Source organism: Linepithema humile, chromosome 3, assembly GCF_040581485.1.
Source record: "Linepithema humile isolate Giens D197 chromosome 3, Lhum_UNIL_v1.0, whole genome shotgun sequence".
NCBI lineage: Eukaryota > Metazoa > Arthropoda > Insecta > Hymenoptera > Formicidae > Linepithema > Linepithema humile.
In genome coordinates this window covers 22,628,152-22,652,626 of record NC_090130.1, presented here as the reverse complement: position 1 = coordinate 22,652,626, position 24,475 = coordinate 22,628,152, and the positions used below count along the sequence as shown (strand labels likewise).

At 32.5% G+C, this 24,475-nt stretch overlaps 1 protein-coding gene across 5 annotated transcripts in view; it reads left to right on the top strand.

Moving 5' to 3' along the window:
* The window catches only part of sprt (PDZ domain-containing protein sprite), a 96,075-nt gene that overhangs the window by 46,240 nt on the left and 25,360 nt on the right, over positions 1 to 24,475 (top strand). For all 5 annotated transcript variants that reach the window (XM_067352043.1, XM_067352045.1, XM_067352044.1 and 2 more), the window contains 2 exons: positions 14,911 to 15,043; positions 15,748 to 15,841. In XM_067352043.1, the coding sequence (XP_067208144.1) occupies positions 14,911 to 15,043; positions 15,748 to 15,841 (227 nt within the window). The remainder of the gene's footprint in view (positions 1 to 14,910; positions 15,044 to 15,747; positions 15,842 to 24,475) is intronic.

The window sequence follows — 24,475 nt, the reverse complement described above, 5'->3', positions numbered from 1 at the left end:
ATCAATACCGACAGCGTAGGATTCTCGCTAGAGAAAATGACCTCTCCTCGAACTGAGAAATTATACCTTCGAACTGTCTACGTGCAAAGAAAGCACCAAGTTCTCCAAACATTTAATTATTGAAAATTTAATTGTTTTATCTTTATACGCAATTTTTTATATGTCATACGTAATTGTTTTTTTTTACTCCACCACTCAATTATATGCTACTCTTGCGGGTATAATTTTGCACTATGAAAAAATGTCTAAAGATCAGATGATGTTTGAGAGAGTAATTTATTTTAAGACTTTAATTTTTCCAAACTTATGTTTCAATTTTCTATTGTATTATAATATTGTATATAAAAAATTTTATTTTATAATTCTATTGATTAATAATAGAATAAATTTTAAAAAATGATAGAATAATATTGATTTATGCATTCAAAAGTTTATGTTTAACGAGAATATTCTTGAAATACCGCTCATTATGTAGTTTTTTATCTGCGAATACGGTCTCGGGCTTCCGGTTTGAAGGATTAATGTCTGCAAGAAACTCTTTGCTTGTTTATTATTTACCATCGACTACTGCTAACCGATGATTGGCAAAAACGGAAGGAGTATGCGTTTCACCTGAACAAAATTCGTTGTTAACCACAAATTTTAATCCCGTTTTAATAATCTACAGTACACAATAATTATAAATCACGTTTAATTATAATTATCTTATTTGATGTTAATTATTTAATATTAATATTTAATAATTTATTTACATAAATATAAGCATATTTATTACATATTTTTTACTTTAATTTTTTAATGCGAGAACAAGCGCAAAAGAACAATTTTTAATGATTTATAAATATTTTTAAAAAGCTATACTCTTAGCGTTAAAAAATTAGAAAATAAAACGATAAACTTTGATATTTATGTTTTTTATCTAACTACACTTCTCAGAATATATGCAACTACTGCCTTGGATTTATTAATGAACGAAGTTATCATCTACTATTCACGGACGATCTATAAGATACTGATACATTGTCAATAGCAATTTATCTATCGTTATCGATTCGTGGGCAGCGGTGAACCACAACGCTCGTACATTAATAACTTATGTGCAGCAATTTACCTATCCCCATCAACCGGTGTTTCTATGGATACATATCTATGGAACCATTTGTAACACTGGAATTTAAATTGATAATAAGAGATGATTTCTGCAAAATGCTGTCACACTTTACGAATTTCGCACAATTATCGCTAATTATCAGTCAGTTTTGAATTAAACATACTCGACAATTTTTCATCAACTTTAAAAGTTTTGTATATAAAAAGTAGAATTGTAGAATTGTAGAGATTTTTGATGCAACTGATTGTGAGATATATACGATAGAGTTTATTTCTAATTCTAAAGTCGTACATTTTTTAAATGAATAAAAGAGAGAAAATGAAGTAAATATATAAAGAAAAATATTTGCTTCCATATATTTGAATATATGAAATTTTGAAACTTTTCTTGTAGATGAAACTCCCTCGAAACTCATATCTCTACAGCTGTAACACTATTAGACTATTATATCGAATACGAAATCATATTTAATGCAGAATAAGTCTGTCATTTAGGGATTTGCTATTAGCTTAAATCCATGTTTCAAGTTTGCGAACTACATTAAGAAATCAGAATGTTCGCCAAAATGGATGCAGAACATTACGATATTTCGTGAGAAACGGAAGCTCAATGCCGTGATCCAGTTATGTAGAGAATAACAGACAATGAATGGGCTCTTAAAGCGAAGCAGTCGTGAGCGTTCGTAATAATACCTTGAGTCTCGTACACGTAATAATACCTTTGATATATTTCCTTTTCGTTGATACTTTTATCGTTTGCTACTTGCTAGAAAAGAATAAAAGACACGTTTAAATAAAAAAGAATATGATCTCACTATTTGAAATGAAAATTTCCACTTGAGAACTTGATACATAAAAGACTATAAATATTGCATACTTTGAATAATCGTTCTATTAGAATAAAAATATTTTTCATAGTAAAACTCTCTATGTGCCATCGATTAACCATGGAAAAATTTTGCATTCACTTGTTATATTTATGTATATTTAATATATACTTAATGACATACCTACATAGATGTACCTGCATAGATGTACCTGCATCTGAACTATCATTTACGTCCTTGTATAGTCATCGATCGAGTTATGTAGTAAGGCGAGCAGTCCGTGACGACAGAATACAAATGGAACGCATTAAAGCGAAACATTGTCATGTACATTAAAGATTATTGTAAGATAGTTAAGATTGTAGCAGCACTGTTGCGTTTTATAGTAAAACCTTTTTTTTTATTTGATATTAAAAGAAATGATTTGTATATGTTTGACAGATTATTCTTAATTTTATCGGTGACAAGAATATTTGCTGATTATTTTCTAACTGAATTAATATTTATATTAATAAAAAATTGCATAATGAATACGTATTTAAATACAATAATACACTTCGGGAATTAAAAAAAAGAAAAAGGAAGAAAAATTATCTATTATATTATATGAAATCTATATTGTAATAATTTTGTACAAGGAATATATTGGCCACGGCATATTAATTGGTACACAGCTTGCAATACATATCTTTGCACAGTTAATATTAACATGTTTATTATTATACCTATGCAGATAAATTATTAACATAAATTATGACAGCAAATTATTGGTCTAAATCTCATTGTTAATATATGTAGGATGAGCGACAACATTCTAACACCAGATCACTGAGCGGTATGTTTGATTTCACGAACCAATAAATCCGAATAGATTCGCACCGTACATTACATTATTAAATCAATTCAATTAACGGAATTTAATTAATGGTGGAAAATACATCTGTGAAACTGGAACTCGTAAATTGAATATAATAGGACTGAAATAAGGTTCAAAGGAAGATTTTAAGATTAAAAAAAACTCAAGAGCGAAGTTGAAAAAAACTGTGAATGGAAAACTTAATGAAAAGTTTATAGATTTGTAAATACACAGGAATATTGAAAAATTCAATAGCAAAGTTTTTTTTGCAAGGTATTTGATAAAATGTGGAAGTATATCGCAATTTAAAGCTAATGTAAAAGAATTTACAAATGCGGTTGGATTCTTTTTACTTTCCAGTCTTTGAATGCGAAGTGTCATCAATCGTAATTTCGCAGGGACACAGTTCTGAAATTCATTGTCGAGACTCGCTCGATAGATTCCAACGGCGACACCCGACATAAATTCCGTCCCATCGTTCTTCCAATCTCGTACTGCTCGCCAACGACGTCTTGCTTCTTGTCGTTATCGCTCATGCGATTATTCATAGAGTATGAATAATGGAACGTTCATCAGTGGAATTACAGATAACTGCTCTTACATTAGTTGCGAAACCATTCGCGCACGATTCGATTTTGGCGTCGATTACAATAACGAAAGCCAAGATGAAGATGCTCGAAGATTAATTGAAATCCAGCGTGTGTCAGACACATTGTACAGCACGGTTTCATAATCATTAGTGGAATGAACTTGCTTCTCAAATCTGTAAATCAATCGCAAGAAAAAAATCAGATTATCTGTTCGAAAATTATTACAACTTCTTCGTGGGATGCGCGGGATTTGACCAGCCGGTAAATAGATAATTGAGTTAAGCCTGCAATATACTCACATTGTATTTTCAAAACGTTTCCTGCATCTTAAACTTCACACACTTTCTTTCCCCGTACGATTATATATCATCGATTACACGGAATGAAGTGAAACTCGATTCGCTCAGCAGAATCTTGCGTACGAATACAGGCGATTATGCACATCTTGTTGCTTGCGGAAAATGCCGCAGGGAAATAACTTAATAATGATCTCCCAAAGCTGGAAGAAGAAGAAAATCTTTTTCAACGCGTAGAAAGACTGACAATTGAGTCGGTAAATTCGATTTCGTTTACTTTCACTCAATAATCCAGTAATCATCTTTCACGATATTATAAGGCGATGCTGAACGAAGTTGAAATTGCATACGACTAGAGATGTGATTTATATACGAAGAAATGACAAATTACCGATCAATTAAATCCAAGAAAATCTATGTATTTAAACTTTGCACAGTTTTATGCTTATTTAGTTCATATCTCAAAATGAAATATCTTTATTCGCGAGCATTAAGGCGTTACGATTGCGCGAAGAAAAATAAGACCATCTGACGGAAATGTAGTACATGGTGTAATACGCTGAACGATTGGAGCTGCATTCCGAGAACGAGCGATGCGTATGCATCAATTTTCGAGTAGCAATAAACAACTCAGCTAGGATTCTACTTATTTGATTTGTTTTTTAGCAACAAAAAGAGACAGAGAATTTATTCCGCGGCGATTAAGGCTTTCTTAGAATCGACGCTTCTAATGTATCGTTATCTATAGCATATCGTAAAACACCCTTGGATTTCCGCTGTAATGCCGTTGAAGCATTTATTGCTAGATGCAATTTATTTTCAAGATATAGTAACATTTGAACTTCCTCTTCTCTCTGTTAGTATATGTAACCTAAACATTCTATTTTAAGAGCAACTGAAATTTCTAGCTAGGTCAACCTGTCCCAATTGAAAGCAATAATCGTTAAATTAATTAAATGAGAGATTTAGTAATGGATTGTTTGATCACTCAAAATGTTAATGTAGTCGGTGAATTACTACTCAACATCTTTTATCTAAATTTTCTACATTTATTAATGATCTAAAATATACTCGGACACATCTGATTAATGATCTGATCGGATATACAAGTTCCAAATCTTGATTTTTATGCAATGGCATTCGCAAACTTTTATCCGATAAAAAGATCTTGTAGTTTAAAAATTTTTTTACACTTCTATCTAAAATTTGATACTAAAATTATTTGTGAGAATATACGTACAAAAGCTATAAAAAAAGTTACAATCAAGTTTTTCTTTCAAACAATTTGTTCTTTACGACGTATTCTTTATACGAGAGATCTGCTTCTTCCTTCAAACTTCCTTTAATCTCGTCATAGCACTCATCTTTTTTCATGTTGAAAGTAATAGTTCTTTGAGAGGGATGTGAAAAGTTGAAGCATTATTCGTACAACTGCCACTAGAAACGCAACGGTTACTGAAATCGTTACGCGGGCTGGGCGCGCTATTAAAGCGCGATATATCACTGCCAGCGTAAACTGGCATGGGGAGTGAGACCCTAATTCGTGAAGAGACCGGAGGAGGATTAGTTTGAATACTTCGTTGATGGGCGAAATTGTCGCCAGTTACATCCGCGCTCCCGGCTTCGGAAGGGGAATATGTTGCCTGAGATTTTTTTTTCCCGGAACTCCACTGAACAAGAGCATAAATCACGATTACTGGCACATGTCTTTAGAAAAGTTGGTAGAGGAACGTTGAATAATCAATGAGAATTGTGTCGGTAAATAATAATATTTTATTATATAATAATTATTATATATTCAAATGAGATTAATAATAAATGTTTGAAATTTAAGTTTATTATTTAAAATTTATTTATTAAAAATTTTAAGTTTATTTTATTTAAAAAAATTAAAGTTTGTTTGAGTATATTATATATTTGAGAGTATTATATATATATATATATATATTTGCATCTTTTTATTGTCAGATACATACATACAAAAACTTGTTAAACTATTGTTTACTTTTGCAACGTTAATTTGCGATATATCATACCATCGTATACTTCTTTAATAATTAAATAAACTGAAAAAGACACATTCTATTTTAGTTTTTCCATTAGAAAAACTTAAAAGCATAATAAAACGTCATTATCAAACCGAGGGTAATACGGTGGGTACAAGTTACGCGAATGCTAATTCGAGATAATTTGAGAAACCGAGGAGAGACCTCACTACTCAGTTGCGATTATCAATTCTCCTCTCAGCGCCGTGCAAATTGACCCGCATCATAGTGGAGCGATCTCTCTGTCATTCGCTATAATTGTCGTGACGGCCGAGCTAATGCATCGCGAATACGTAGGAACGGCGGAATTGCGTGTTTGTAATGCGATGACTTCGGGCTGACGGGATCTGTTGGCTCGCAAGTACTATGGGAAACAACCCACTTGGCCATTTTCATTGCCCGCGAGTCGTACTATGCGAACTCCACATGAACTCTCCGTCAGCTCTGCGAATAGCTCGAGGTGTGAGAATTTTTCGTTTCGGTGCATCAGAGCGATTACATCTGATTTTGCCTCGCAGCATTGAGTTATGAATGCTGCGGATGTGTTGCAGGCGTTTTATTTGCGAGTATCGGTCGGATGTTGCGTCTTCTATATCTCTTCGTGTATCACGATTATATAATTCCGCGAGCGATTTGTCTTGAAAATTGTACGGCGTTATCCTGTCAATAGAAAGTTCAACTTCGAAATCTACGATATGAATACGAGATATGTTACGAGTTTGAAATGGTGAATGCAAATGGAAATCGAGTTGAATAAATAACATTGCTAATAAGTGTCTATTTGTTTATAGTTGTTCACAAGCAATTAATTATCTACATTTACATATTTTTTATATTTAAAACTGCTTAAAAATTTAAAGCATCTTTACAATTCGTGAATAAATTAATTTCGTATATATAATTTTGTTATTGTTGTGAATTTTAAATTGCATTTAATAATATAATTTAATATATGTTTATAAATAAATACCAAAATTTCAATAAAATGATTATATATGACGTTTTATTTAAACATCATAAAGTGTTTTAACTTTTTGAGCAATAGACATTTTTAATAGCTAATAATACAACAAATTTTAAAATTAATGTTCTTTAATGATGATATTTAATTAACTGTTTTGTGATAAACATAATGCAAACGTTTATACTTTGATCGTCAGGCAAAGCCTGTTTCAGTCATTCTATTAATTTATTCACGAATTGTAAAGATGCTTTAAATTTTTAAGTTCTAAATATGAAAAATATGTAAATGTAGATAATTAATTGCTTGTGGACAACTATAAACAAATAGACACTTATTAGCAGTGTTATTTATTCAACACTCTCGATTTTCATTTGTATGCATCAAATATACAATGGCACATAGGTTGCGTGAAATAGGATCGTAAAGATATCCTTGTGGTCATTACGCTCGACGATGGTGGTATCATAAACAGATATATGGTTCTGCAGATTGCGAAAAAAAGTTGATGTATTCGGCCAATGATTTCCGTCCTACATGAGATTAAAGAGTCACGCAACACGTAATTACGACTTTTATAGATTTCAGATCTGCGTCGGCAAAGTCGTATATTTAAAACGTTGATTATTGCTTTGATTATGCAAGATGTTCTGAACAAATTTTTTAATAAATTAGGATTTTTTTTCAAAGAAATATAAGTGTGAATAAATGTAAATAACGCGTGCGTTGTAAAAATTTTCGGAAGATGTTAAGCTAACCGTTTTGGTCTGTTGCTGCAACAGAGGACTTAATCGCATAAGCTTGCAGCAACGTGGCACGGACTTCATAAAGTCACGATGTTCAACGACATAAATCCTTTCTCGAGAACACACCTCAGAGATATACGTGAGAGCGAGTTGACAACAGAATGGAGCATACAATATGTCGCGTAGCATGCTCACCTTGACAGTGGAAAATTTTTGAACCTTTTCACTTCAATGTCGCTTACATGTTCTAATCACGAGGAATCATTACTAAATTTTAATATAAAATTTTATTATGTATTTCTTGAGTTGTTTAAAAATCACACTTTTAAAGAATTGTAAATGATAAGTTTAAATTTATTATAAGCTCTAAAAAGTTGATTAAAAGTTATGCATTATATAAATATACATATATTTTATGTGTTATAACACTAAAATATAATGTAATGTGCGCAGTAATGATCGTACTTCACTAATGAGTAGACAAAGAGAGAAGAATTTTACGTAATATCCATTTTAGTTAGAAATATAGCGCTGTATATTAATTGTATAATGCAAACGTGTCGGAGACAGAAGCATCTGAGTTTCATGCGCAAGGTCTTAGAGAGCTTTTAGGTAGATTTAATTAATACCGAGTTCTATTTCGTTGCAAAACTCGAAAGCCTCTGTTTATAATTTACAAAGCTATCTCAGAAATTTTAAATTTTCTAAAATATTAGATTATATTGTAAGAAAAAATATAAAAGAGAAATATAGATTACTTCGCAAGTTCTAAAAAAATAAAAAATCTCTTTTGATATAATTTTTATGAAACGAATTACTGATAATACAAATAAAATAATAGTAAATTTAAAGAAGTATAATCTGTTTAAATCCTAAATATTTAAAAACAGCTTGATCGTTATTATTTTACGGCATAAATTATTTTGTTTATTAATCTGTGACATTTTATGTCTTAAACTTCCATTAGTATGCATATACGCGATATGATTACCGTTTATCACTACCGATTATCATACCGAGACGTAATATTGCAAAAAGTACCTGTACTGTTAGCTTCACAGCTACTTCACAGTTCAAACTGTCAATTTCGTTTCTCAGTTTGTGAACGGCGATTTCCGGTAATATCATGGACTATAAAGTGCATGTTATCTAAGCTTCAAAGAACTTAGACGCTTCGAGTTACGCATCGATGAGCATTTTCGTTCCTTCTTTGAAGAAGCTTATCAGTATATGATGATGCTTTTACCACGGATCAGCGAGCACGGAAGAAAGTAATTATTTCTTTGGATATAATTAGCGGTATACTCGACTCACCGCCGGTTTTACTATGCGACTACCTCTTGTTATTATGGAATAAGGAAAAAAATTTGATACCTTACGAATGTTACGATTGGTGTGCATGCTAAGTACACAGGAAGATCATGAGCAACATGTACTTTCGCAAAAGTGCTAACAGTAAAACGTGGTTGTCTGCAAAATGGTGCAAACGTGATTACCTGCAAACCGTTGTACCGTTATTTCTCGCCTAATTCACTTAATCGCCTATTAAAAAGCAAAATCATCTAATAGAGTGAATAAAAATACATAATGTGGTTTAATTAAAATTTAGACAACAAAATGACTGAATATTTCAATAAAGATAAAGTCAAAAAGCAGTGTAATAAAGCATTTAATGTATATATTTTTCTGAATTAATTTTTACTTTAAATAAAAATAAATTTTAAATACATTAATGTATGTTTAATATTATTTTACTTAAAAGAGAAGCTTTTATCATAATTTTACATTATTTTTACATTCGTATTTTGCTATAATAACGTAAAATTTGCTGTGGCAGCAAATTTTTTTTTCGTATCTAATTTATTCTAATCTAATTATCTAATTTATTCAAAAGTCCGTACTAGAGAGAATCTTTTGTATTCTTCGCAGTACAAGAAACATAGTTGGAAAATCCCGAAATATCTCATAATCGTAAAAGCTAGTATTCCACTTCACGCTGGCAAATGCATATCAAACCTTTTCACGCGGCAAATCCTAAGGATTACCAATCGGAAGTATAACATAACGCTACACGCGTCATTTTCCAGATTATCTTCCTTATCCTTACAAATGGGCGCGACCGTAAAAGTGGCATTCTAGAACGATTATGGAAGTTGAACCAAACCTTTGTACTAAGAATCTTCTATGAATGCTTTAGAAATAAATAGAAGTACGCATTAAAATGCTTGGAATAATTTTGCAAGTGTATCAACGTAAAAACAAATCAACTTTGATTTAATAAAAAAAAGACGATGAAATTCGATTATTTTAGGAACATCTTGCATAAAATTTAAGTTTATCAAATAGTTCAATTTTCTGGATAAGATTAAATTTTGTCGATAACATTATTATTCCCTCATCGCAATCGCAAACGGAATTCTACTCATTTATCCGTTGCCACCGACGATTTCTTCGGATTGCCTTAGTCATTGCTTTCTGCAATAAGTGAGAAAACGAAAGTTCGTGTCCTAATGATGATTGGAAAAGAATCCTCTTGGTAAATGAGAGCGTAAGACAATTGTATTTCGATAGAAAGAAACTGTAGATAGTCTAATCATATGTTTCACATTTTATATATTTATTTTTATATATTTATTTATAATCATTAACCCTTTCGGTACGGAATAGCGCAATGAAGAAACACTCTGTGTGACCGAAATAAAAAATAGTAGTAACAAGCTGTGGGTGCATATATGCATATATAAATATTTCGTTTGAAGAATATTTTATTTCAATTAATTTGAACGAGATTTGTGAAGGAAATTTTCGAGTACAAAAAATACCAGATTTTTTATACATTCTACATATATTTTTTAAAATTAATTATTGTTTTCAAAGGAGAAGCGCAATTCTCGTTGTTATTGCGCTGCGCTCGCATTGCAACTAGTTAACAAGCTAGGCGCGCGTTGTTTATTCAGTCGCACGATGACAAATAACATGTCGACAAGGCTTATCCATCATAGCGTTATGTTTCCATTGTATACGCGTTGTATCAGTACATCAATGCAAAAGGATTTTACTATGCTTGGTGGCTGGAACGATTATTTCGCCGTTTATCCGCCCGTATTACTGCAGATCGTATTACGATATAGTACTATGATATAAACTCGCGTTACACTCCCGCGTATCCTCGTCGCGTCTGCTGGCGCGCTCCATTGTGCAACTGCATTCTCTTTTCACCGTTTTGATGCGTATCCATATTGTGCATGTCAGTACAACACGTATCGGCGTGCTCTCGCTGCGCAACCTCGTCGCAATTGTACCGCATTGTTGACGCTGACAAGACATGAGATGCGGAGATTTGTCTCCACGTGTGCGTTTGCCACGTTTGCACATCGTGTATCGATCATTCTCTGTATTCACAAGCCAGAGCCTTTTATGTTTAGAATAACAATATATTTTCAACAGCTGGAATAATAGAGAAAAGAATTGTTACATAAGTATTTGCAGTTTTCGGAAAAGGAACAGGACTAGCATGTTTATTTCTTTCGATAAAAAAAAAGTTGATATAAAATTACATTTGATGTTATTTACTCATCATCTTTTTAAAAAGCTCTGGAAAAAAATTGAAACGGTTGTTTATTATTAATGCAAAATTTAGCTTAATTCTTTGTGTTTAAATGATTTTAATTTTGCATATAACACATATATTTTGATCCTCTTTGAAAAAAACCCGACTTGAAATTTTTGTTTTAGGATTTGGCAGTTTTAATATCTACAAACAATCTATATTTTATTAAAACTAATCCCAGATTGCTATTTTTAGAATTGACGTAGAAATCAAATTTTCAAAAAAGAACTTTATGTTATGTTTTTCATACCTTTGAAGAGACATAAAAACAAAGAAAATTAAACTTGCATCAAACTTATTATAAGAAAAAAGAACAAAACTAAATTGCATGAAATACCGCATTCAACGATACCACGTAATATTGTCAAACTTTAAATACACGTTTTTCTCAACAAAAAAAATGGATCTTCGTCATAAACCAAGTTTCTTCAGAAAAGATCACATGATATTGAACTTCTTTTCAAGCGTCTACTTACGTTTCATCAAAGGGCTAATATTCACTCGTGTTGCAAAAGGTCATGTCACTTTTATATGATTCTACACAGTGAATAGAAAGCTTAAAAGCTATTTGCAGCGGCAATTTCTTCTTATGTACACACTTCGTTTTGATTACATCGGACTGCTAAAGAAGTTATTCTCCGCGTGCATGCCTTTAAAACCACGTTAAATCGCTTCGCGTCACTTCGTGCGTGTGTGTCGAGTTGAAATTTTTGAAATATTGTGCTCTCAGAGGGCCTCTCTCTTCGGCTTCAGTGAATCTCACGAGATTCAAACGAGTAAATATATAGCTTGGTCCTTGAAGGGGAATACCATGCGTCGCAATTTACATATAGCTATGTACATATATCACAGTAGATGCAACTTTCAGGTACAAGCCCAAGATTAATCTTGGTCGCACCAAAGAATAGCGTAGTATACTAAATTTTATACTTTATCGCACATACGATATACATACACCTACTGATAATGCTTATAAATAACTTATAAAAAGATAATCTATATATTCAAAAAGCTTGTGCGTTTGTTTTATTTTTATAATTTACTGAAGTTATACGCAGAAAAAGGGGAAAAAATATGAAATTAAAATTTGAAGTGCTTAAAAGGCTTATACTCTTTAGTAAAATTAAAAATTAAATAATTCACATTTAAAGTAATTCAAGAGATTAATCTAAAATATCATACGTTTTAAATGCATTATTTAAAAATTTATTTTTATTATAAATATGCAATGATTTAGAGTTTTTTTTCCAAATTACGCTCGTGTAATAAATTCACTATTTTTTAATTCAGCTTTTAATTAAATACATGAAGCATTATTTTCACTGACAGTAACAGTAAAAGATCAAATTGATTTTGCGTAAGTATATAGCATAATTTTCAACGGACAAGCATCGAAGTAGAAATCCGTAGCACCCGAAATCCTGAGAAATATACATTGTCTGACAAAAGTTTTAGCTTAACAGGCTCACTGCACACCTGACGTGCAGCTGTGTAGTCGCCAGGACTTCGTCATGGTTCTTGATCACATATAATTCGCCCTTCTTGAACGCCCTTATAACGTACCTATCGTTTGTACGACGTGCCTGTGCATATATAACATCGCAAATATTTGGTGTATCAATCTATATTGCGTGCAAGTGAATCCTAGCATAGTACCGGCTATTGTTCCATCACAGTTACAGGAGCAAGTGGAGCGAATATTATCTCCGCGTTTTTATCAAAATTGAAATTTCATAGGAATTTGCACGTCTAACACGCTGGAACATTACAATTATCTATCGCTTACCAGTAATTACCTATTTTTAATTAAATACACATTGTATGCATATTCTACTGCATATTGCATTAAACTTATCTTTCTTTTCTGTTATGTGTAATAAACATGTTACGTATAATATTACAGTACATTTATCTCAAAATAAATTATATATAATATTCGCGATGCACAGCATAATGTTATATATTTTTATTTTTAATTAAACATCATAAAATTTAAGAATTATATATATATATATATATATATATATATATAAACTGATTTTTATAATTTAAGAATTTTAATTACTCACCACACAATCGACAATTGTGGCATTTTTGAAATAAACAATGTAAATTTTAATAAAACCCGTGTCTATTGAATAGAAACGCAGGCGTGGTCTATTTGCGCTGCGAACACTATTGTTTGAAAGCGAATTGCAACGGCGTTGCAGCTGGTTGATCAAACTCATAAAACCGTGCCCGCCATCGATGTAACGCACGACCATTATCATGCTTCTATTGATGCCTCCCTCGCGAAGTATATTCTTGTCATTACGCGCAGGTCAAGGTCGGCTTGTTAGATATACTCGTAATTAGTCGCAGTTTGAGAAATACACGCGATATTTATGCCGTACGGTACGGTAACGAAGGAAACGCCACGTATTCGTTAATAATGTATGCGCACAGTACAGAGAGAACGCAGGCTGAATTAAAACAAATTGTACTCCTAGCACGTAATGAACTTGGTGTTGTATAACTTTGCCATTTACTAGCTTGATTCGATAGCGAGCGCGTACATGAAAAGTGGATGTCCAATTTTATATTAGCTGTTGTTGTCACACGACTCACATATTATTTTATTATTATGTTGTTCTGTTTATCGATAACAAATATTTTTTAAATACTATTCTTAAAGTGCTCTTGTTTGAAACTACGCGGCGCATCTGATTATGCTTCGATTGCAATTTCTCGATTCGTTCACGCAATATATCGCGTGTGGCGTCTATATAACGTGCACATACACATGAATTTTCGCCGTGGGCGGTGGAATGAACTTTCTCGCACATAATTTATGCAAATTAATCGGCCATTGTACACGATTGCTTAATAATACATTTGCGAATGTTGTTCGTAAAGTCCAGAACTGTCCAGAACTATGTATTCGAGGATATTTTCTAATAAATTTTACTATAAGTATGTTTATTTATTACGAAAAACTGTTCACTTCGTACATGACGTGCTGTCTACACTGTAAATTTCATAAATTTTACACTATTTATTTAGTATATTTTCATTGTTTATCATGTAATTTTTATATCTTGGTTGTATAAATTTACACGATTTTTACAATTTTTACAGTGTAAAGACATGTTTAATTTGTTTTTATCACGAAATTTGTTTTACTTTATTTCGATGAAAAAAGACTAAAATATTAAATTTAATCATATCTTTTAAAGCTACAAGATAACATCTTAATGCGCAATAGAAAAATTAATAAACAGATCTATTTTTAAGAAACAAGAGATATATCTTTTCCATATAAAACATTTATAATTTATTTACACATTTCATTAAAATAATTAAAATCAATTTGGAAATATCGGTTCCGTTTAAGTGTCTACATGACATTGATGTTTTTATAATCTTTCTGCAATAACTCCATAAATGTAAGACGAACACACCACAATAGTCGGGCTACACCCATCTGAAGCAGGTTTAACGGTGTCCAACGCGCACGAGCCGCTGTGCGTGGGTTGCACACGGCGAAATCGTCCTGGCGCCTCGACTCGGATCAAGACCCAGCCGAGAGTCGCTTACAAATCGAGCAATCGTTAGATTGAAATTGTTGCGTGGGTCGTGTAACAATCGAATTCGACAGAAAAGACTCGAATATCGCAAAACATATAAAAATATTCACTTTTCGATTATTTTATCTTAATATTTTTGTATACTGAATAACGGAAAGAATCAATTTATATAAAAAATTTATCGATTATAATAAAATAAATGTCTGAATTTTGAGGATTCAATGTCTCAGAGGCAATAAATTTTAAATAAATTTTAAAACTTTGTGCAAATTAATTTTAACAGCTATTTTTTTCTGATTGCAGATGTTAACGTCACGAGCCAGTTGAAAAAAAATTGCGATGCCGTAGTCGTCGCTATGAGCGAGAGCCGATGCTACACGGATTCGCCCGTGCTCGCCGAACATCAGCCCTTCAACCGTAATGGGAAGGCGCTCAGGTACGATTACGATAAGTGTAGACTATACTGCTGTAGTGCGCGCTCGACCACCAACCTGCGAGTTTAATCTGCTTGCGACAGAGGCGGGCATCGATCGTGCATTGATTTATAGCTTATAATTGAAGAGTACAATTTGGAAACGACCGCCCATGGCACAGTTTCTACTAATTGCATTTCGATACCGTGCGACAGTTTTGCTTAAAAGTCGCTAAAAACTGTTTAATAAATTAAGAAGTATTAATGTCGCCAAAATTCTTGATATATATGTTTGCTTTAATTTTATTTATGTCTTATATTTTAAATATAAAAATTGTTTTTATAATATTTTAAGCTTGAAACAAAGAATTCAAATATACATTCAAAATGTTTGATATTTTAGACATTTGTTTTAAATATAAATATCTGAAGCATAACAACTTCTATTACAGCTCTCTCTATTTGTATCTTAAAACCTTCAACTATTTCCGCTATATTTATCACACCGAAACTTCTTCTAAATCACTATTGTGGTATTGTCGGTCGATAGTCAGTGGATAACATGAGAGGATATCCGATCAGATTATCGATCGAATTATTGCCCACAGCTAATCAGATTATACCGCGGAATCTTCTAGCTTGCGTTTGTGTCTCGTAAAACGGGTTTAGAGCTAAGATCCCGCTCGTGCTTCTTCTCGTCCGAAGACACTAATAAGGGTTGATTTCAGGGGATCCAAGAAGAGCGTACTATTCTATACAACTGACTGCGGAGACGAAAAAGAGGACTTGGGTCTCAAGCTTCAACAGCGATCTGTCTCATTGGTAAGTCTTGCGTTAGTGTCAAATTCGAGCTTGACTATACGCAGCGCGTGCAAGATATATATACATATATAATATCTCACACTAGAAACGCTGAAAATAGAAAATATGTAGAGTTTAATAAAAATGTTTAAACTTTTTATAACTTTACATAAAGTAGATATTCGCATTTGCAAAATATCTCATAAGATCAAATTTTATTTTCAGTAAAGCAATGTGTATTAAAATTAATTTTACATACTTAAAAATCTTAGATTTCAAACTCAATAATTGCTTAATTTTGCTTTATATCATCTAAATTGATGAAACAATTCTAAATAATGCAAAAGAGAAAAGAGTAGAAATAACAGATATAAAACTACTTTTGCTTTTAATGCTTTAATTGCTTTAATGCTTTTGCAATTGCAAAATAATATCGATTAGTTGATTTTAAAATATTTAAAAAGTAAAATTTATTGAATTTTTGTTAATTTTTATTACAAATTCTATATGGTCTTTTAATTTCGATACTAATTCTATAAATTATAACGAAAATGCAATTTTTGTATTTTATTCTTTTTACTTTGATGTTACAGAACTGTAATTTTAAAAATATAATAGTGCTCTATAGCAGTACTCTCTATGTTATGTAGCTTAATAGAATTCGCAGCAACTCTTTTTGCTTCGTTGCGTTGAACCCGAGGGAAGCAGCCGCGACTTCCATCAAGTCTGATACTCGATTATCCGGTGCCGTCATTATTCAGTGGAGGCTTAATGGCGCGCGGCGCCAAACAATGCAATACCGACACTGAATCATATGAATCTCCATGTAAACTTCACGCACGATGCAGGATACAAAGGGCTGAAGGCTTTTTACCTTCATTTTTTTAAACGTATAATTTAACCGCGATAATCGTGTAACATGACTCTTTAATTGAAACATTGTTAATCAACATTCTTATGTAAAAAAATTGACTTTCTAACAAACTTTAAAGTTCGTGTATGAGAACATAAATGTGTAGGAATTAATTCATCTGATAACATCTGATTGTAGGTTTTGCCTATAAAATATGCAGCTCGCGTATTTTAATCATCGAAAAAAACTGGAGAATTAGTAGATGGAAAATGAATGATTATTATTCTTCATGCCGTTAAAACGTTAGTAGTATATAATTTCTTTTTTTGTCATTATTTTATATGACGTAATATCGCTACGTCATGCATAATGAATGGATACACAGTTATTTAAAAAGTTATCACTAATGATATTACTTTATTTTTATATCTTTCTCTAATTTAATTATTTCTGAATTAAAATTGTAATTTTGTTTCTAATTTGCAAATATGGGAAATGGGAAGATTTAAAATAGTTTGAAATTTATCGCGATACAATCCATCCATAAACACTTCGTGATTCTAAGCGCAGACCATAACTTTCCTTTTCGATAGCATCGTAACCTGTAAATCCTCAATCACTTGTATCTACGGCTTTGGCATCATTACACGGAAGACATATTCTACCTTCCGTATAGATTTTGCACCACCGTACATCTTTGTGCTTTATCCTTATTTTTCTTTTTTATTGATTAATATATACAATTTATAAACTTTTCTAAAAATTTAAAGGCTATAATTGGACAGTTTTCAGTAACATTGTGCATAGAAAGTGCAATGTTGCTCGTTTAAATATTTGTGTATATTTTTTCGAGATTAATGGAATTGCTTTATAATCATAGCTCAACTCATAATTGACATCCAATTTTTTAAATTTTACTTAATTTTACGAATCATCGGTAAAGTCAGTTGAATTCTGCTAAACGTAGCCAGACTATGTATCTTCCTCAATTCTAAAGACGACCCATAACTTTCCATTTCGATTTTATCGCGCATCGTAAATTTTTGATCACCTGCCGTATCAGGCGTCTCGGCTGTACCAGACGCCTCTACGTAGATTCTTCATCATCGTCTGCGTCTTTCATCATTATCTCTCACATATTCTTCGTATTGATTTATGAACGTTAACGAATCACTGGTAAAAGCGATATCAACGAGCGGTGGTTCTGTTTCTTGTCTTCTACCAAATCGCGCTGAAAGCAAATTCAATATATCTGACAATGAGATTCCATAAGGAAAACGAAAGAATAAAAATATTCCGCATTATGAGATATTTGATCATTATTGAAGATTATATCGCTACAGTGTATATTTGAAATTAATTTAAGTTGAAAGTTATATTAATCAAAAGCACTGTATTATAATATTTTTAAAAATGTCTATTTAAATAATAAATTTTTTTGCTTTCTGCTCTTTTTGAGGAATTCAAGCTTGAACTTCTGCACTGAGAAATCATGTATTTAGCTTCGCAATCGTAAACAGTTCGATTACTGATATCGATTCCTGATATCTGCAATTCTGGACCGCGGGGATAAAAACCTATAAGTGCTTTCGCGCCCACCTACCGTCAAACCGCATCGAAAATCGCGCTCACCGACACTCCTAGTATTTTATGTCTCTAAACCCGTAATAGACTGGCAGGCAGATATAGAGGTGTTCGACGATCGGCTGCGATAAGGATCGGTAAGCATGAGTCCCGCGTTCCTCGCGGATACCGTCCGCTAATCGCAGCCTTGCGAGGTAGTATATTCAGTATCACCGCGGTATCGTCTTCCGCGTTTTGCAAGCTGGGAGCGCATATCGTCGACAACGATTGCACCCTCAGCTAGTACGATATTTCCTACTCGCTGCAACATACACATTATCACTCTTGATGATTAACTAACGTGACCATAACTACCATTAGCTGCATTTTTGTTGATGTAAAATTGAAGAGGACAAAGACAAACATTATACAGTTTTATTTAGTCTTACGAAATTTTTAAAAACTTATTACAATCTGAATTTTGTTTCTGTTATAATTATTATACTTCTTCAAAGCAGGCTTTTTTAAAATCTGCACAATATTAAACAATAACTTAATCTATAAAAATTAATTATCGAAATATTGGTTTTTTTCTATTGATTTTTTGCCGTCCCTTCAAGGGATATGTATCTTTTTACGTTATTCTTATAATATCTGTGAACACATGGATGACCTTTGGCAATATGGGACCGGTTTTAATCGTCTCGATTAACCACATTAAGCCGGCACGATCGCTGTATAGATATATTCATATACAGGATGTTCCATCATACATTTACGATGGAGCATTCGCCCACGACATTGGTAGTTTTGCACTGGCAGCAGACTCTTAGGCCGTAGACTTTCAGATTATGTCTATAAGATTTTCTCATATATTGCCTACACGATATTATTATAAGATTTATAAACTACGTACATTATGTTTCGATATTATGTTTCGAAAAATAATAGTTTTTTATGTCTTATTTTTGCACTAAAACTAAAAAAAATAAAAAAAAAAAAAAAAAGGAAAAAAAAAGGAAAAAAAAATTTTAAATATGAATTGCCATTAACTTAAGCATCTTTTGATGATAAAAAATTTAGAGATTGATAGAATTGTATATTGAGGAGAAAAGCGTTTAAAAGAGTTAACAGCGAATTCTAATTAATCGAGTCATCAATTAACCAACACATTCAAATTATAAATGAGAAAGACAAATCCAGCAAATAAATGAAACATTGCAATTGAAACGAGCGTATAGTTCAAAGGTTGTTCTAATTTTCATATATCTTAATGAACCAATTCATTGTGCATTTATTTTGGGCACTTCTGGAAAAATCTCATCGAATTTTTATAAACTTATTCGATGGAAAATTGCTATTTTATTCGAACGCGCTAAAATTTACATTTTTGTTCTAACGACTGGCGCCTGTTAGAATATGTTAGAACTCTTGTTCCTATTGTTTACAGCTGCTCGTACTCGCGTTTCCGTTATTTCCTAGAAAAATAACCGTAATATGCATAACAGTACATCCTTGAGTTGCAGCAGGCTGCAACGCGTACGCAACGGCTTGTTCAATCAGCGCCGCGGAAGATTATTGCTGAATAATATTGGAAGGAGGTCGAGAGTACTTCATGGATTTATTTTCGACTATGTTGTCTCGGATGATACTTCAATTACGTTCTGTCGTAGACGGTTGTAATTACTATCGATCTGCGGCTCATACACTGTCACGGATCGTGCCTGATAACGATTGCATTTAAATTAGTAAATTAATCGAATTGAAGAACTTCTCCGATGATTGAAGTGTAAGCCGATATTGAATATCTTCATCAGAGATGGATTTTATTATGCACTTCCAAATCTTGATTATCGAACATTCCTAATTGATTGCTAGCATGTGTAAGCTGGAAAGATATATTTAAACTTAAAGATGCAGTATGCATTTCAGATTAAAAGTCTTATTTTTTTTACTATAGATTAATTTTTCTTTAGCGAGCATGTACATTTTTCAAAAATTAACAAATACTTTTTTTAATCCAAAAATTCAATGAAATCGTTAATAATCATAAAGTGTAAAGTTTCATAAAGATATAAGATACTACTTTCTTTAAGAGAAAATTTTGAAAAAAATCTAATTTTTAAACATTTCGAGATATATTGCGCCATTAAAGTGTTATCCGAGTTCCAAACAAAAAAACTTGGAAATGATTGAAGAGAAGATAACTGAATTATGAATCGCCGGGATAATTGTAGTTTTGTATTTAGCTTCAGATAACAATAGGTCTCATTATCGATCTTATTGAAATGTCAATATTTGCTGTCATCATTGCTGTACTAAAAAGGCACCAAATGTTCATTGTCAAACATCAATCGTATTATACGTGACCTGGTCATTGTTCATCGTGTTCTATTAGCAGCTATATTGTGAAGTTTGAGTATTGCTACTTGTACCAGCGAGCAGTTTAATGCCATAATGATTGCGTTCGATAAAGTTTTTTTAAGGTGACATTATTTTCTTTTTACAATTTTGCTAATTTTCAAACTTCTCGCCAATTCTTTAACTTAAAATTTTAATAGCATATTTTGAAGACGTCAAATTTTGAAATTATGTAAAAAATTAATTTTTTTACCCTTCCAGAGATGAAGACTCCTCAATTTTTAGCAAAATGTTTTGTACTCTTTTGTGCTCTAACTGTACATAAAATTAAATTACTTTAGGCTTTATTAATAAATTTAAGTTGGTGACATTGAAAGCCTACGTCATTTGAAGAGTAGCTCTGAATTAGTATATCAAGGACAACGCTTAGTGTCCCTGACAACCCTTCGCTACGAAACGGTAGATTCACGCCAATGGTCTGTCCGATTTCGAGTGTCCCAATTTCGAAATTGCAATCAGAGAGCTTCGGTCGAAGCCATCAATTTCCGTTGCGCGTTTCAACATTGGTGCCCAACGTTTACACGTGGGATTGGATAAGCCGGAAGTTTATCCATATTGTGTGTTCTCGGAAGTTCTGCGTGACGTAGAAATACAAAGAGAAACAAGCGATTCGTGCGTTAATCAAGATGAAATTGATTTGATGCAATGTATATATTTAATATTAATATAGAATGATGATTGAGAAATACTGAGAAACTTAACATTAAAAAAATATTAAAATCTATTGATCACATATGATCACGTATTATTAACGCAATGAATGAAAGCAAATTCACAGTATTGTAAACATAATTTATACCACATATTATTTCAATGTCGTTGACCATGTCTGATTGATATGCGGACTAAAATCATGCATAATGTAACAATCCGCAAATATCATATGCTCTCGTAAGTATATTTGAGATAATACAAAAATTGCAAAAAAGCAGAATTATCAAATTAAAGATTTATTAATGCGAATTAATGCGTAATGTTTTATAAATTTTTTCATTTTTCTGTAGAAAATTATAGAAAAAGAGTGGAATTTTTATTCATAACAAAGATAACGTATCAGTTTACCCGTATCAATCGATGTACCCGTATTAGGCAAACATTGCAGGAGCCTATCAAAGCATATCTGTTTGCACTCGTGAGAATTCCTACCGAGAAATGGTAATTCTCACGGGTCCGACAATCGAGAGCCCTCACGTAATTTCGTAGTTCTTGTGCTCATCCGTTCGTCCGCATGGCACGCATGGCAATCGCACACCGTTCGCCTCGAGCAATCCAAACATTCTGACTGACAACCAAAATATTCTAAATGAATCAAATAAATGCCAAGAAAAACACTCAGAATGCTAATTGTTTTTACAAAATAAATAATTATGCTATATATTTCTCTAACAAGTCGGTAATTAGAAAATAAATTATTTATTATTTATATATTATTTATATATTATTTTTAAATATATAAAGAAAATGGACATAAGAAATTCAATTCGATTTTTTACAATAAAAGAAATTGAAGATATATAACGCTTTAAAAATATTTATAGAAACATTTCAAATAATAAAACTTAATTCAATAAAATTAGGGGTAGAAAATTGAAATACAATTATAAAGATAAATGGAATAATATTCCAGCGAGAAAATTAATTATATTATGGTACATAATTTGACAAATCGTGGTTGCAAATTGCCATATAATATGAATTTGAATGAGATTACATAACTCCAAATACAAAAGAGCGATTCATTTTTGTATACTCGTAATTAAAATCCATCACGAGAGGATATGAAAGAAGAGGCAACCTGCACACACAACAGCAGAAAGAACTTTAGTTTTAACTTTATTGACGCACTGCTTACTACGTCTTCTAAGAAAAAGTTGTCTTGAACGCGAACTGCCAGGATGACTTTGAACATTTTGATGAGAGACAGCACGAGCCGAGTCAAACTTTGCAGAAATTGTTCAAGTGATGTCTGTATGAATCGTGATAGTTTGCGATCATATAGTTCCTTAATTTTCTGAAACAACAATAGTGGGTATTAAAAAAAGATAATAAAATAATGACATAAAAAATTATTTAAATGTTACTGCTATTGATTTTATTTATTTATACAAGTTTAAATCTTACGAAAAATATATTTCTTATGACACAACAAATAGTGAATTACTATTATAATATTTCTTTCAAATAATTCATTAAACAAAATTTTACTCGTGACTATGTTAAAAATTCATAACCGTATTAGCTTAAGCTGTAATATCGACTGTCAGATCGCAATTATGCTAATTCTCATGTATCGGTCACACAAAATTAACAAATCACTGCAATACATAATCCATTACGCGTGTCGATTTCTTGCGCGATTTACGATAGAACTGGCTTAATGCTTTATGCGTGAAGGTAGTGGCGGAGGCAGGTTTGATGTAGTGCACGTTGCATCGAACTGTTAGACACGCATGAGCCTCTACATCTCTTGACGCAGATAAGCTATTACAAGACAACGTGCAACCTGACAGCGTGTGGAATCATCAAAGATAACGCACGGATAAGCCCGGCTGAAAAGATCAAATGGAAAATGTGACGAATCGTATTTGTCAAGAATATGTCGGTCAAATTGAATATTTACTAGACAAGATGTGCAAGATAATATCATTTAACACATGCGGTACGACATGTGTATGCATGCGTATATATTAGAAAAAAATTATTAACACATTTTTCTTAAATAAATAAATATATAAATATACATTCTAATTTTCCATGATCGAATATCATCAAATATCAATTATAACATAAACGTTAATCTCAACTTTTACTCCAATTCTTTTCAACCGTTAGATAATTAGATCTTTCTACAAACGAGGCAATTTCTAGTTGGTTTATTTCAACTATTATGCAATCAACTTCTAATAAATCATAACCTACATACACACACATTCATGCATTCAGGCATTTTTAAAAAGCGATCTAATGATCGGTCGCACGTTCTATTTAGTTTAAACGAAATGGGTGGGTTCGAGGAAAATGGTAATAACCCGCTTCAAAAAGAAACGGATCGAATCGCGTGTTGGATACGTGACGCGCGACCTGAAATTGGTTTCCAGCACGTGATGCGCCCCACGAGCCCCGTGAGATAGCTAACTGTACCCTCGTCTAAGATTACTCACGCCTCGCCCCCGCGCTTCCACAGTGTGTAATAATTGTTCTTCGCGTTAGCAATTAGTGAACCGCGCGTCTCGTTCACGATTGTTTCATCGTCTGCCATTATCCGCCGGGAAAGCCACACTTCGGCAACTTACACCGTGTGATCGTGCATGAAAATGCTCGTCCATGTTCACAAGATGCGTTTCATCGTCATTACTGTTATCTTTATTATTCGTATAGTATCATCTTCGCACAGTTTGAGAAATCTAATTATTACAATATTGTCTTAACGCTCGGTCGATTACAGTTGTAGCGTTTCATGGCACGAGGATGTGCTAGATACATTCCAGAAATGTCGAAGTTGGATATAAAAAAGGCGTTGTTACTAGCACGCGTAACTTATTATATAAAATCTTATCACGGTGTGTGTTATGAGTGAAAACGGGATTTCTCTCGTTGCTTCCCACGAGATGTGGCGTTCCTCCCCGAACATCGATATTCCGCGCTGCACTCGCGCTGCCTCTGATTGCGCTCATCTCGTCGGGCTTTAATTGATACATCGGGGTCGAGTAGTCGAGCGCAACCGGGTCATTCTTAACACGCGGTATATGAGAACCGGCATCGCGTAATAGGTGGGCAGTACTTCCCTTATATAAAACAGGAAACAAGAATCCATAGAT